The sequence below is a fragment of the Pomacea canaliculata genome, linkage group LG6 (assembly GCF_003073045.1).
Source record: "Pomacea canaliculata isolate SZHN2017 linkage group LG6, ASM307304v1, whole genome shotgun sequence".
NCBI classification, from domain to species: Eukaryota; Metazoa; Mollusca; class Gastropoda; order Architaenioglossa; family Ampullariidae; genus Pomacea; species Pomacea canaliculata.
In genome coordinates this window covers 24623562-24638538 of record NC_037595.1, presented here as the reverse complement: position 1 = coordinate 24638538, position 14977 = coordinate 24623562, and the positions used below count along the sequence as shown (strand labels likewise).

General features: G+C 40.4%; 1 protein-coding gene across 1 annotated transcript; it reads left to right on the top strand.

Moving 5' to 3' along the window:
- Nucleotides 1–1489: 1489 nt before the first annotated feature.
- LOC112567327 lies at nt 1490–14774 on the top strand. The gene is made up of 2 exons (XM_025243976.1): nt 1490–1580; nt 10035–14774. The coding sequence occupies exon 2, from the start codon at nt 11089–11091 to the stop codon at nt 12304–12306; it is 1218 nt and encodes a 405-aa protein (XP_025099761.1). The 5' UTR covers nt 1490–1580; nt 10035–11088; the 3' UTR covers nt 12307–14774.
- The last annotated feature ends 203 nt before the right edge of the window (nt 14775–14977 follow it).

Genomic DNA, 14977 nt, shown 5'->3' with positions numbered 1-14977 from the left:
TGCCCTCAGATTTATGTGACGTGGGTAGTAGCTCTCCTGTCTATTTTTCTCCCTCCTCCACCACCTCTCTCTCTCTCTTCCTCTAAGAATAGTTGATCCTTGAAAAGGACAATCGGTGTGTATTATCAATCAATATGAAAACCGACAAAAGTTTGGCGCCAGAACAAGATGATGTCTCCGAGGAGTTTGCTCCAGGCATCCAGGCGAGTACTGGTTCCTTCCTTACAGAGTGCAGTGCACTTCAGCTTCGTATCCTGCATGGATTGTTTTTCTAGATTTCAGTAATATATTTTAAAAAAAACAAACTATTAGATTGAAAACCTTTTTTGATTAAGCAATGGTGATTTCACAGCTCACTGTAAAGCACCTGAGTCATGCTTTCAATGGCTGCTGGTCACCAAAGGGACGGTCAGTGAACTGTTCAGATTTTTCAAAATTAATGTTAAATCTTTAAATCCAGCATGAATTTTCTTGTTAAAAATATCCTTTCAAGTATAGAAATATCTACAGAATCTTTTTTCCGTGTACTAGTTTAACCTTTAATGGATTTTGCTGGCTTTTATCTAGCACCCGTAGCTTCTGAACGAAGAAAGTAAGAAAACCAACTGGCGAGAAAGGAGAATGAACCTGTGCCTTCAGTATGAATATATTAACCTGACTCCTTAATTGATTTAAAAAATTGGTAAAATGATACATTGATGTGCCGCTGAAGTTGAGTGAAAAATAAATAGGTCACTCCTTCAGAAATTAAGAAAATGGCGACTTTCACTTTTGTTTGTTTGCCAGCCTGGTATTTTGATTCCATGCTTTATTTGTGGCGACTTTTCACAACCTTTACTTTAGCAGAATAGTGTAATCAGATACTATACAGAATGTCTTATAAATTAGCCTACCACAAAGTGTCTTTGGTAATGCAAGCAGTGAAATGAAATTGTAGAAGTTGTATAGAAAAGTGTGTGTGTGCGTGAATACGTGTGTTTGTGTGTCCATGTGTGCGTATGTATATTTGTAAGCATGTGTGTGTGTGGTCTACATTTAATGTCTTTCTTTGCGTCTCAAGCATCTTCACAAAATTAAGAGAGAGGTGTGTGGGGGACAATAGACTGCAAACAGAACAGACAAACATACAGACCTGATGCAGATGGTGTACGACACATATATCACAAAAAGAGTTCATCCTCTCTAGAACTACTTTATTCAAAATGAAAAGACATCAGTGTTCACACACACACACTCTTCTTCTTTAGCGACCTTCCTTGATCCTCTACCCCTAACGCCCCCCCAACCCCTCCCTTCCCCACCTTCCCTCCCTCTCCCCACACTCCCCCTCACCTCTCAGATGGCCACGAATCCCATCACTGAGCTTACCCACCCAGTGCCATCCTCCCTGCCGTCTGCTGTCTGCCGTCTGCTGTGCTGCAAGCTGACGCAGGCCACTCGCCACCAGCTGCTGCAGCGGCTCGCGAGGCTGACATGCTGCTGCACGGTGGATTTACACGTTGTCGTCGTCATTGTCGACGTCGTCAGCGGCTGTGGTTGACTGGCTCCCCGACAGCTCCTGTGTGACGGCGGTTTTAAAGGTGAGAGTTAACAGTCAGCAGAGAAAAGTTCTGTATAGACAGCAATGAGTAATTGTTTTTAGGGTAGATGGAGATGGAATGGAAAGTAAAAAAAGGGGGAGTAATTTGGTTTAAATTACACTGTAGGTTTAAGCTGAAAAGGGAGAGAAGCAATCGAGAAAAACCTTGCTCGATACTGTATTTCTGGCATTTTAAAAATGTGGTTTACAGAAGTCAGGTGTTGGTGTGTGAGTTGAGTAAATTAATTGGTTTCGGAGGCGACCATACGTCTGCTATGAGAAAAGATGAGGCATACAATTAATCGTTTTAAACTTTACACAGCACTTAACAACTAAGTTAAATTTAAAGTTATACGATCTGAAGTTACAAACGGTACTCTCTATTCATACTCACTGAATAAGCAAAAATAAAATACTACTCTCAGTTTGGAATTGTTACACATTCCAAATTATTATTAATCAGCATCATGTGGAGTTGCCAATTTTGTTCGCAAAATGATATTTCACTCTGATTTTGTAGCTACAAAATTAAAAAAAAAGATTAAATATCATTTTAGTTTATAGTGGTGGTTGAGGGGTAGGGCAGTAGTAGACGTTTATCCAGTCAAAGGAAAGGATCACAACTGGGCGGAACTTTAATTTTACCCGATGCTAAAAATAAACTCTAATAACCTGTTATCGACACAGTCTCGTCTTTAAATAATTGAGAAAACCACCATTGTGGAGAAAACCACCAACAGTCAATCCTAAAAATAAGGGTCACAGCTGGAGAGATGTCTCTGGGAAACGAAAGCCAAACACTCGCCAACCGAACTTCTTGTAACCACCACACACCACTCGCCATCATCTCAACTTTCCGGCTTCATCAGATTTTGTGATATTTTTCTGCACATTATGACATTGGCAAGTACAAGCATTAAAAACAGAGGAGAGAGCCAAGGTAATCATAGTTGCCTTTTTCTTTTGACAGAAATGAAAACTAAGAAAAATTAGGATGACCCAAGCGCAAAAAAAGAGAAAAAGACATTAAATGCATAAACTAAAAATAACTTTACATCTAAAATTATGAGCAAATAAACAATTTAAAACAAATAAAAACCCAAAGTTCTAAATGTGATTGTAAGACACACGCAGAAGAGGGAAGTCTGCTAACCATCTATTGTCTCAGATCCCTCGTCTTGACACTCGGTTGTTTTCTGTAAAATACTCAACAATTTCTTGTATATTTAACATTTCTCACTAGTATCCTGCGTCTCCGCAATGTCGTGGATTCACCTGCTGTGAGAAAATAAAAGAGTCGTGTAAAAAACCTGCTGCTTCCAAACTATTTGTAAGGATTTTATTTTATGGGCGACATTCTTAAGGACGAGGCGACTCTCATTTCCCTTCGGTGTCTAAAACACATTTAGTCTCGAGCACTCTCTCCTTTTATCTCTTTGAAAGGACGACACAAGAAGTTTTGATCATCGTGATTAGGCTTAGACAGACAGACAGACAGACAGACAGACAGACAGACAGACAGACAGACAGACAGACAGACAGACAGACAGACAGACAGACAGACAACAAAACAAGATCTTGCGTGTAGACTGCAGACAGTGTAATTATGTGTCGTCTGAAAGGTCTTTTCTTACTTTGTAATTGCTTTTGTTTCAAAGTATGTTTACTCCTTTGTACAACGGTCTATCATTAACTAGGAAATAAAGAAGGAAATTTTGCTAAAATAGAAAAGATAAATAAAAAGGTAAATAAATAAATGAAACAAAAGAAATGGAGAAAGAAATAGAAAGAAAGAAAATAATGTAAAATCTACAAAGAATGTTTTCTTGTGGTCACGTGCATACGATGTTGTTGTGAGCTTGCTGAGAACTCACATGTAGTACTCACTTTCAATGCTTATCTTCTTGAATAGCTAGCTCGGGTACCTGGGGTTGTCCGGGTCAGTTGTCTGCTAGTCTGCTTTTCATTACCTTTGGCGCTTCTTTGGCCTTTCACTTTCAGGTCTTGTTCGGTAGTCTTCAAGGCTGCTTGTCTTTCTCTCTCTCCCTCTTTCTGGTGTTACTTTGGCTCCACATTTAAGGCTCTTCTTCTTTGGTCCTCAGTCTGCTTCCCTTCCTTTCTGTATTCTCAGTATGTATCACTACTTAATTCTCTATGCACCAGCAGAATGTTTTCCAACACTACATCTTTTTTCGAAGGAGGAATCCTCTCTGTTTGTAAAATATATAAATCCAACCTCGTCACACGTTTTCTCCTGCCAAGTGTTTATATATTTCAAATCGTTAATGGTTTTTCGAGGTTCTTTTCATTACAGTTAAAATAAAACTAAAATGAAGATGTTGTGGAGAAAAATATAGTAACCAGATATAGCCTACGGAACCAAATATGGTCTATAACTTTTCTGCAACAGAAAGATTATTGTAAAATTTGATTGAATTGAAAAAAATGTACGATTTTTTTTATAATACTAGTAACACAATCCAGCTAGTATCTAGTGATAGCTGCACCTGAAGACTATACATAGCTAAACACTTCTTCAACTGTCCTTTTATGATAGAAAAGCATCTTATCAGCGGGATATCTTCCACAATTTCATCGAGCTGAAAAAGGCATTCGACAGAGTCTGTAACGAGGGTCTGTGGCATGTAACACGAAAAGATTTTTTGAGGACCTTGCTGACGTCATCAAGCGCCTTGTAAGAGCCTAAGAAGCTCAATATTACTGGACATCCAAACCTTTTTTTCACACGATAGACCGGCGAGGCTCCCTCCTCTCGCTCCTATGTTCAACGTCTGTTAGGAATACATCATGCGAGAAATCTTTCATGACCATTCCATTTCCATTTCCATTTTCCTTGAGTGGGAGGCTAATATGCAAACCTTTGCAGACGACATTGATCCGAGGCCAAGCGCCAACAGCAAACTGCAAGACTTCCATGACAGTCTGATTACAAACTTGTATACATCCGGGGTCTGATAGGATAGAGAACTGCACTGACAAGACCGATGTCTTAGTCACTGGCAAGAGCAAAGCAGAGATTTATATGAACCAAGTACATCCCTAGCACAGGAACAGTTTTCATTTCTTGGGGTACACCCACTCCAGGTCCACGGTAGATATTCATATTAGGATTGCTAGAGTAACAGGGGCAATGGTTCTTCTCTCTTTCCTCGTCGTCAGCATCTATTCTTCGCGTTATCGGCTTGTGCTCACAAAGTTCTCTAGGTAAAAATATTCTGGCACTGTTTATCCGCCTTTTCTAATTTCTTTCTGCTGTCTGATGTCATCAAAGCGCGCTATCGCACCCGAGAAAGCTTGTTAGCCGGGTGCAACTACCTCTTTCGCCCTCCACATCCCAATGTCTAACTCACGAACGACGATTTTGTCTGTGTTGCTGATGGCCGTCCACACCTGGCTCTCCAGAAGACATGTCAAACTTCTGTTACAAAGGCTCGTGGATATCATGAATCTTTCCTCACAACCTGACATGTGCTACGGCTAACTAGGGTTTATCTGAGAGTAGGGATTATTAGAGATGTCTAATCCTAATCCTTTCCCTAACCATAAATTTCTAAAACTTTGCTAATATTGTCTTTTTTCCGGGTTTTGAGAGCGTATATCGTGGCGTCCAAAATAACTTCAAAAGTTTATGAACTTTCCCAAACAAAAGTGGCAACATCAGTCGGAAAAGAAGGAATTATTTTCCAGTAAAAGCCTTTGTAAATAATCAGCTTTGTAGATAAAAAAAATCTGCAATGATAATTTATTTACGACGGGAAAACCAGCCAAGCAAACAGTTTCAAAGGGATACTTTAATCACAACGAGATAATGAACGACAATGAGAAACATCTGTTAAAGAGTCAAAGATCAAAATCCTCCCTTAACCTCTTTTATTAGGTCGTTGGGTAAAGGAGAAGGGGAAATAAGGTTAGACCACACCTTTTTCGGTCAGTTATTATCACTAATTTTGAAAGTCGGTACCCATGTCCTCTCCCTCTCGCAGCTCTACTTCTACAAAACTTTCTGGAGTCAATCAACCATTTTCGATAATTGGGTTGACTTGGAGAACTTCGCTGTTCCTCACGGGTATCGAACCACACACCTCCGGGTTACGACTCCCGTGCTTTAACCATTGTCATCCGACGTACACCTCTTGGCGATTCTAAAAAGTGATGTTGGTAGCTGAGAGCTTTGGGGTTCGCCATATTGGGAAGCAGAAATGGGTTCGCAGAAAGGACTACTGGAGAAAGTAAATAAAAAGGAAGCGAAAGTAGACTAAAGCAAGAAAGAAAGAAATTTTTCAACCGGACTGAAACCATCGCCTTCAATCTTATCCACTAACAGTGTTTTAGCCATTTTACCTCTGTCTTTCTGTTTGTCCCTTCCCATTCCTACCAAAAAAAAAAAAAAAAAAGAAAAAAAAGAAAAGAAAAGAACTGTGAACATCACTCCATCAATCTTGATAACAAAAGCAGGAAGCTTGTTCAGGTTCTTACACGGAGTCTGCCATCGATCCTGGAGGCTCAGTAACAACCGTTTGTTTGTGATGCAGACAGAAACATGTAGGAATAAGAATAAACAGAAGAAATAGTTTAGTCTTCTTTTGTGTTTCCAGTTGTTGACATTGCTTTGCCTCGTCTCGTTCGATGCCCGCGAGGCGAGATTTTGTCATGTAATGTTCCTTGCTGCCCCTGTTACCTGCTTCGGCAGTTTCCACGGAAACATCTTTCGTAATCAAAAGAAATATCGAAAAGCCAATTTAATTTCTTGCATGATACCTTTTATTCATAAAATAAAATATAACTCTAAAAAAATTCATGAAAACATCTGAAAAATAAAGATAATGGATTAAACAAATTCGCTCTGGTTTGTTTTCGTCAATATTAAAAAATCGTTGAAAAAATCGAAAGGTGATATATCAAAGAGAAATTTTTTGGTTTTGTCTTTCTCGCTTTTCTTTCTTCATGTTGTCACATTTTATTTTTACTTTTTCTACTGTAATTTGTGTTTTGTGTAAGCCTTAGGGAATCGCCTACAAACTTTTGCAATTTCTTTTTGGGTTCTGATGGCAGCATGATATTTCAAGCTGTTTGATGGATTGGTCTGGACTGAGTCGACTGGCTTGATAGATTATACAATACTTCTACAGTCTCTCCATTCTCAGACACAGTAATCTTTGAGAACTCACCCTGCGGTGCTGACGGTTAAACTGTCTTTGAGTTACCATCGAGTCCTGTTTCTGGGACAACGCGGTCTTCGAATTACAAACAGTTTACCATTCCTGAGACAATTTTGTATGCAATGGAAAACAAATAAATACAATTCTTATTTAGCATCCTACCTTTCGTTACATGGAAAGTGAATAAATACAGGTGTCTGAAATATGAAGGTATGTCTGTTGGCGGATATCAATAGGATATGGTATTGTTGTATGCTTGTATTTCGAGCTGCCCTGAATTGCTCTCTAGGATAAATAAAGTGTTATATTATCTATGTTATCTTAAAACCATTTCTGAAAGATTTCCAGATACATAAAACTTCTTTAAAGTATTGCTCTTGATTACTGAAATGTTATATTCTAGACGATTCTTGTCTTTTCTCTTGCAATTCTCCGATTTACAATGTGTTCATTTGAGATAAGCCAGGCATCGCTTAACCAAGTTAGGCAAATAAATTCCAGAGAAAATTGTCTTTGAAAAATGTGGTACAGATTTGCTTTATGGCATCTGGGCTTAAAAAGTTTGTAACCAGAGAATTGTTTATCTGATTTGCACACAACAGGGGATCCTTTCCAACGAATGTTAAAAGCTGAAATCTGTAAAACTGACCTCTTCTGGGTTACTCTTGCACGCCTTGCTGACCCTTTGTACATTCTTTGTGAAGCTCTAAAACTTATTAGGAAAATTATTTATATAAAACAAGTTTTGCCAGAATTAAACTCGGTGACATCGTGATTCAGATTGTATGGAGGAGAGATGCTACAAGCTAACTGTCATATAGAATGAAATCCATGCTTTTCACCGAAGCACCATCAACTGGTTTTACAAGCAAAGGGGTAACAAAACAAAAAAAAAAGACAGTTGCCAAGTAACAATCCCGTTAACCAGCTCCAAGGATACTCAGATCTTTTCTACACAAGAATCCGCGAAGATGTTCTTTTTTCCGGACACATGAGCAAGTGTTTACTCTCTGTTACTACAGATGGGCAGCTTGGGATTTGCGAGCTGATGGATGCGCACATCGGTTTTGGAGAACTTGAGCCACCTAAGACATCGTTGAAGTTTTTTCCCAATTTCCAAGACTGTAAAGAAACTGGGAAAGATTACTATCAAAATTCAAATCACTCAAGGCTTAACAATTCTTTCAGAAAGTTGTCAGAAAGCTGAAACACATCGTGAGCATCAAAATTTAAAAAAGCTGCTTTTCTGGATATTTACTCATTGTGCAATGTAAAAAAATATAAATAATTAATTAAAACAACGACTAACACATAACACTAGCACCTGTGACCGCCTCCTTCTTTGCTAAGGTATGGAACCGTGAGAAAAATTTAGAAGCAAAGGTGTCTAACAAAACAAAATTGACGAGCATGTATTTGTATGTGCGTGCGTGTGTGTATAATGTAGGAGGCAATAAAGGAAGGAAAAATGTGTTTTCTCCATTTAGCTCTTTCTTTCTCTCCCTTTGTCTTTTTAACCATCCTGGTCAATAATAACCACACGCAGCTCTGTCTCCCTGCCACACTAGTGTACCTGAACCTTGTCAGCAATTTTCCGAGCAAAGTGCTTGTCTGGTCCCCAGGTCCCCGGGGCGTATTGAGTAGCAGCATGGAGAACTGCAAGCCCGATTGAACATTGAAATTCCCTCTTGTCCCCTCGCCTGCTGAGCCCCGTTACATACCACGTGGGTGGCCGAGCCCGTTGATAACGATGACGTAGGACGTAGGCCGCGTTTTCTTACATCCCGACCTCGAGCTGAATCACAAAAACAATAAGTCAGATGAATCACCGTCTCTCGCTCGGGAACAGATTAGTTGCGTCGCGCATGCGCCGGATTGACGTGATGCTATATCCTTTTCCGGTTTTTCTTTACACGTTGCGTCTGATGACTGAGGTCGTGTTTATTTGTAGAGATGTCAGGGAGGTACTTGCGATTGCATGCTGTCATACATGTAGAAGTCAATGCAAAGTTTTAAATGAGAAAATCCTAATGATTGTGTCCCAGAACTCAGTGAAGCATCTGTGAACAATGGGGAAAAATCAGTTCAGTGCAGTAAGGGTAAAGGTAAAGGTAAAGGTAAAGGTAAAGGTAAAGGACGTCCTATTACCTTTGTCAGTGCGGACGCCAGCATTCTAACCACTCGGCTTTTCGCTCAGTCCAGTAATTATCCAGTGTTTTTTCGTTCTCTTCACACCTACAGTAATATCATATGCATAATTGTGTTCAATACAAAAGATTTGTTTCGTTCAATAAACAGCCATATACCCATCATTGCTATTTTAACTATTTAACAAAAAATAATAAGCGTTCAATGAAAAATCTGCACAAACTTTCTTTTTCTTAAATTTATTGTAAAACAACGAATCTTTATATGAAACCGCATTCATCAGCCTCCTCAGAATTAATGGAAGTCGGGCATGGTGATTTTAAATTCTTTAGTTCTACTTGCTGTTTCTGCTGAAATGTTCTGATTTCAAAGGACAACTCTTCTTTTGATTTATTATTACAGATATTGTTTTTCTCCTCGAAAAAAAAATAATTGAAAAGAATATTGTTGCCTTCTCATGAAATTTCTCGTTCATAACTTTTCTGCCCTGGCTTACATTTTTGTAACCATGATTTTTGTCATCCACATTCAGTGCACTGAATTGAACTGCTTAATGCCTTAATCCAACCTTTCCACCAAAAATTTTCTGTCAGATGAGCACTTGGCACATTTTTAACAAGGTGATTGCCCTCTTTCTGAGCTGTATCCTTTCTGTTACTTGCTAATGCAAAATATATATATATGCTGTTCTGGGGTTTGAAACAGAAGTTTTGATGCACTGGCTAAGATATTTTTTCTGGTGTTACGTTTGCTCTATAAAGACTCACTCAAGAAGTCACGTGGTCTAGTGAACAACATGGAAGTCTGAGCTCAATGTTTTTTCTCTCTTCTGCTTTTCCCTTTCCTAATAAGTCAACTAAGTTTGTAAAGAGGAAGCTGGGTGTAGAATATTGTTCAAACATGTTTTTAAGGTAAATGACCGTCTTTCTACTTCGTCTAGTAATTAATCCCAACTTATATGATCCGCTAGAAAACAGAAACAAATAATAAATCAATGACTTATTGATGACACATTTCGGAAGTCTCGATTAAAAACAATGATTAAAATAATTTTTGTTTCGTTGTCAATATCATTAGTTTGAATATAACAATCATTAATAATACAATTTTTGTTTTTGCCTTATCAGATTGTCACAAACATCGCAACAGAAGGATGCTAGCATTTCAAAGGAAGATAACCCACGATCAAGTGAACATCTTTAACAGTTCAAGGCTCAGGAGATGGAGATGCGATGGAGATGGTTGTTAGTTCTCAGAACCTGCGACTAGCAGCGGAAACAGTTCTTACCAAGAGGAGATAACTGGAAGGTTATAGATGTTGACGAGTTACGGACCTGCGCAACAAAAAGATCGACTGGTGTTTAGGTTATGTACCCCCAGGGTAGGAACCTGGTGCACTGTGGTGTGGAGGAAGTGTGTTTGCATGGTGCAGACCAAAGCGTGAGTAGCTTTCATCTTCAGCTCCGACAACTCATTTGACGCTCAGCTGGCTAGGGGAGATAATGACGAGCGTTTCCGCTCCCTTGTTTGGATCCTGGGAAACAGATTGTATCCACTCGGCAGGCTCCCTTGGAAATTCTACAAATCTCCTCTAGCTTTTCTGATTGTCGACCTTTTGAACTGTTGTTGTACCCTGGAGTCTGTTATAACAACTCCACATAACATTGTTTCTTGCCATTTTCAACCTAGTCAAAGAAACACAGTTATTTCACCCACAAAGCAACTTTTTTCCACCTAAATAGGGCGAACAAAAAGGAACTCACATGCAATCGTCCACCCACGCACGCAGCTGCACAAGAACACACTTTTCACTGCCCCCTTGGTGACCCCCGACTGTTCGTAAATTAAGGATCGGAAAAACTTCTACATCGTGAGCATGTCAAGAGACTGGGCAATCAATTTCTGTAAAATTCACTTCTTCGGCCCAAAAGCAAGACTGTCCATCTCTGAGGCGTGAGGGCAAATCTCTGTTTCCATTTTTTCTTTCTCGTGTTTTCTTATATCGGTTACACGTGAGACACGAGCTGTGTTTTTGTTTCAAACTCCTTTCGCCAAGTGTAGGAGATAAAGAAAACAAATTACATCAACAAAAGAAGCCAAGTTAATGGATTTCTTTGAAAGTAATTAAAAAAAATGTTTTTAGACCACCGACATTGAAAGACGTGGCACAGAATCCATACCATGCAAAGGGGCGATGCCAAGGAGCGACTTGTCATGGGGTCATCTTGTGGTAACGGGATGAGATTTTTTCTCCATCCCTTTTTATTCCCCAACTCTTCATCGTTTTCTCCAGCCTCCTCCCCCAGCCATGACACGAACTTCCTGATACCAAGGTCCGCCGGGATGGAAAACAACTCCTTCACGCAGGACGAGGGGCAACAACTGCAGCACGCCTTGGAATGTCTGCAGATTTATCTCCTGCCTCTCTTCATCTTCGTCGGTCTGCTGGGCTCTACGCTGGGCATCTTGGTCCTGCTGGGGACCGGCATGCGCCGCAAGTTCCTCTCGCACTTTCTCGTGTGCCTCAACGTGGCCAGCGCCGCCTTCCTGTTGACGGTGTTGTTGTCGTGGTTGGCCGACAACGGGGTGGACGTCTTCGCGGCGCCAGGCTTGTGTCAGGTCTACATCTTCTCCTCACATTTTTTCCCGTTCGTCACCTTCTGGCACGGGGTGCTGGGTGCCTACCTGGTGCTGTGGAACTGGCTGAGACCGGGTGCGGCAAGATGGTTGAGCAGCCCCACCTCCGCAAAAACCGCCGTGCTGGCGGTGTCGGTGCTGGGCTTCACCGTCTACTCCTACAAAACCTGGACATACTTCTCCGTCCTCGTCAAAGGCGTGCGCATCTGCACCGTCATCCCAGAGAACGAGGTTGCCATGGAGATCCTCAACGTCCTCGATGTCCTGATCCTGCTGGTGGTTCCCTCTCTTTTCTTCATCGTCTTCTTCGTCGTCGTCGTCTGCATTCACTGCTGCGGAGGTCCATACCATTACCAGCTCGCGGCTGGGACCTGCAGCACCGAGGTGGACGCCCTCCGCTGCGTGTGTCCCAAAGGCGACGACTCGTCCCGCGTGGAGGGCAGAGGGTCGACGTTGCCGATGTCCCGTCACGTGACCAGCAAGCAGCGCGAGGTGCACCGCCTGGTGCTGAGCCAGACGGTCTTCTTCTTGGTGCTGGTGGTGCCGCGGGCGGTGTCCACTCTGGTGGTCACCGTGCACCGTTGGGCCTACCAGCAGCGCCACACGCAGGACGAGATCCTGCTTCACCACGTGTTCCAGTTCTCCTTCTACTTCTACTTCGCCATACTTCCCTACTGCCCGGCCTTGACCTCCATCAAGTTCAGGACCCACTGCCGAACGTTCTTCAAGAGAGCGAAAGACAGGCGGCAGTTGCGAAGATGAAACAAATAAAGGTATCAGGTGTTCAACAAGACTACTGAGCCTCTTTCTCAAACTGAAGCAGGAAGAAAAGGCAGTTGAGAAGATTAAACCTGCATGGGAGCAATAAGTTCTTGACAAGAAAGATAAACTCTTTTGTGGGGACGTTTGATTGAAAGAAAAAACAAGAGTCAGCTCTTAAAAGAAACGAGAAACAGGTGTTGTACCGTTAATGAAGTGTGCTCACTTTCCAGAAGACAGTAGATAAATCTGAGAAGTGCGTGGGGAAAATAAGGCCCAATCCGTTTTTGAGGAAGCTTGTTTTGAAGACAGTTACTATGATTAAACGTGAAAAGAAAATTGTTTTAAACAATCTTTCATTACATGGTTTTAGAAAGTGAAATGGCTGGTAGGTCTGTGTGGAAGTAAGCAAAAAAAAAATAAATAAATAAAATAAATAAAATAAAATAAAATAAAATAAAATAAATAAATAAAAAAAAAAAAATAAATAAAAACCAACCAACCAACCAACCAACCAACCAAACAAACAAAAGACCTCTTTCGTGGACATCAATACTGTTAATCTGTATTTCGATCATTTACAATCAGGAATTTCCCTCATCGTTGCAGGGAGAGTATCTGAGATGACAGGAGGACAAGGACCACGAGGATGACCAAGTCGTGAGGAGGTGCCCTCGATCGGTGGACTCGATTTTTGTTTTTATTTCTCTCCCTTGAAGTTGAGAGTTATCGCTGTAACAGACTGACGGGGTGGATGGCGAACTTGTGACACAATCAACCCACACACAATCAGTTCAACCCCATGATTGTTCTTTAAGTTCGTACTTTTGTGGCTACCTTTGTTCAGCTACAATAAAATATATTTGTTCACTTGAAAGAACATCGTAAGTTACAGGACTGTGGATGAAAAGGATAAAATAGTTCAAAGTTCAGAGATTGAATCAACAAACCGAAACATGACATACATAAACGAGCTGCCCCGAGAAAAAAAAACAATTGCAAATTTTCTACAAACATAAAATCCAGCAGCGATACAATACTAACAAACAGCTTGAACTCCGGTGTGTAAGGTAGGAAAGAATGAAGAAATCACACATCTTCTACAAACCCACCTTCGATCCGCTTCGCTCTTACCTTCACACAGATCCACGTGAAAGCATGTGAAAAAAAATTGTGGTCCAGACCATAAACAGGAAATACTTTTATTTGTTTTCTACAGCCACTGAATGATTTCCAAAGAAAAATATCCACAAAGTGCAGCCAGCAAAACAAGCCAAACAAATCCAATCACAGTGGCGGAGGAATGAAACATTGGAAAGTGCAGAAATCCTTTTTTTTTTTTCTCACTTGTCGCGGTCTCCGAATTTCCTGTCAACAAATACGATTTTAAAATAAAACCTCTTCAGTCTATATTTGCAGGCTCAAAATGTCTCTACATCCACAGCTTCGTGTAATTAGCTTCGAGATAACAAACAATCATATTTTATTTGTTTTCTCCTTCATCCGATTCTCGTTTGGAGGCGCGACAACCGAGTCCTTGTCATCAGTTAATGATCTCGGTTGTCCTGGTTCAGATTCTTTCTCGGGCAGATTTTTTTTGTCTGCTTGTGACACGTGTTTACTGAATAGACAGCTTATTTGCTTCATTGGTGTAAAACTGTTTTTCCATGCTCCTCCCTCTCACACAATCTTCAAGAGAAACATAAAAAACATGATTCAGCGAAGTCCATTAATCAAGTCTCGTTTTTCGGTTACTTCCATGGAAAACAATAACACTTGCAAGATTTCTGAGTGCGTCTGTCTTGACTTCTTGGTCAGTTGATTAACAATAAAAATGATATATTTCCAGCCAGCCTGCTCCACACACCCACACACGCACCCACATGTCTCAGAATGGAGGTTTCCTTTCAGAACATTCCTCTTTTTGCACTTAACCGCTAATTATTTTAAACATGCTAGGAACTTTTTGAATTTTCTTATCATTGGGCTTTATGCAAGCAGTTTATGAAATAAACTTGCTTTTGTACAGTTTATGTTCTCGGATTTTTCAATCCCGACATGAAATGCCTTCTTGACTGGACACTAACTTTTGAATGTCAATGTGCTTCGCAAAGTTTTGTTTAACAGTGATGTAAAATAATGCTTTTATCACACATTTGACAGAATTCTTCGTTTAAAAAGGCCCTGGTGGCAGAATGATTTGATATTTAGTTTCTGAGAAAGTTATTTTGTCTGTGTGTTGTCGAATAGAAATTTATGTGGATACAGGAGAAGAAGTTCCAAGGCTTGAGACAACATAAAGCAAAAGAAAGAGAAACTAAACAATGGAAGTCTTTTCATTATTTTTGGAATTGAATTGTTGCCGTTGTTTGTTGTTGGCGAAACATAAATATTTAAGAAAAAGGAGTTGGAATTGTCATACATCAAGCCAAACGTTTGCTGGCTTTGATTTTTGTGTTTGACTGACGAGGGAGAATAAAGAGCTCGCAGAAAAGTGTTTTGCCATCGCTCGTTGGTTTGAGCTTGTTTGTGTGGAATAACACACTTGTTAGCTGAGAGTTTGGAATGAAAACTTTGTCTCGGCAAACCTTTATTCTAATTGGCTGTCTCTGCAAGTAATTGTCGTTTCTTCACTGTCATTGCAATCCTTGACCTTTGTTTTCTTTCATTACAA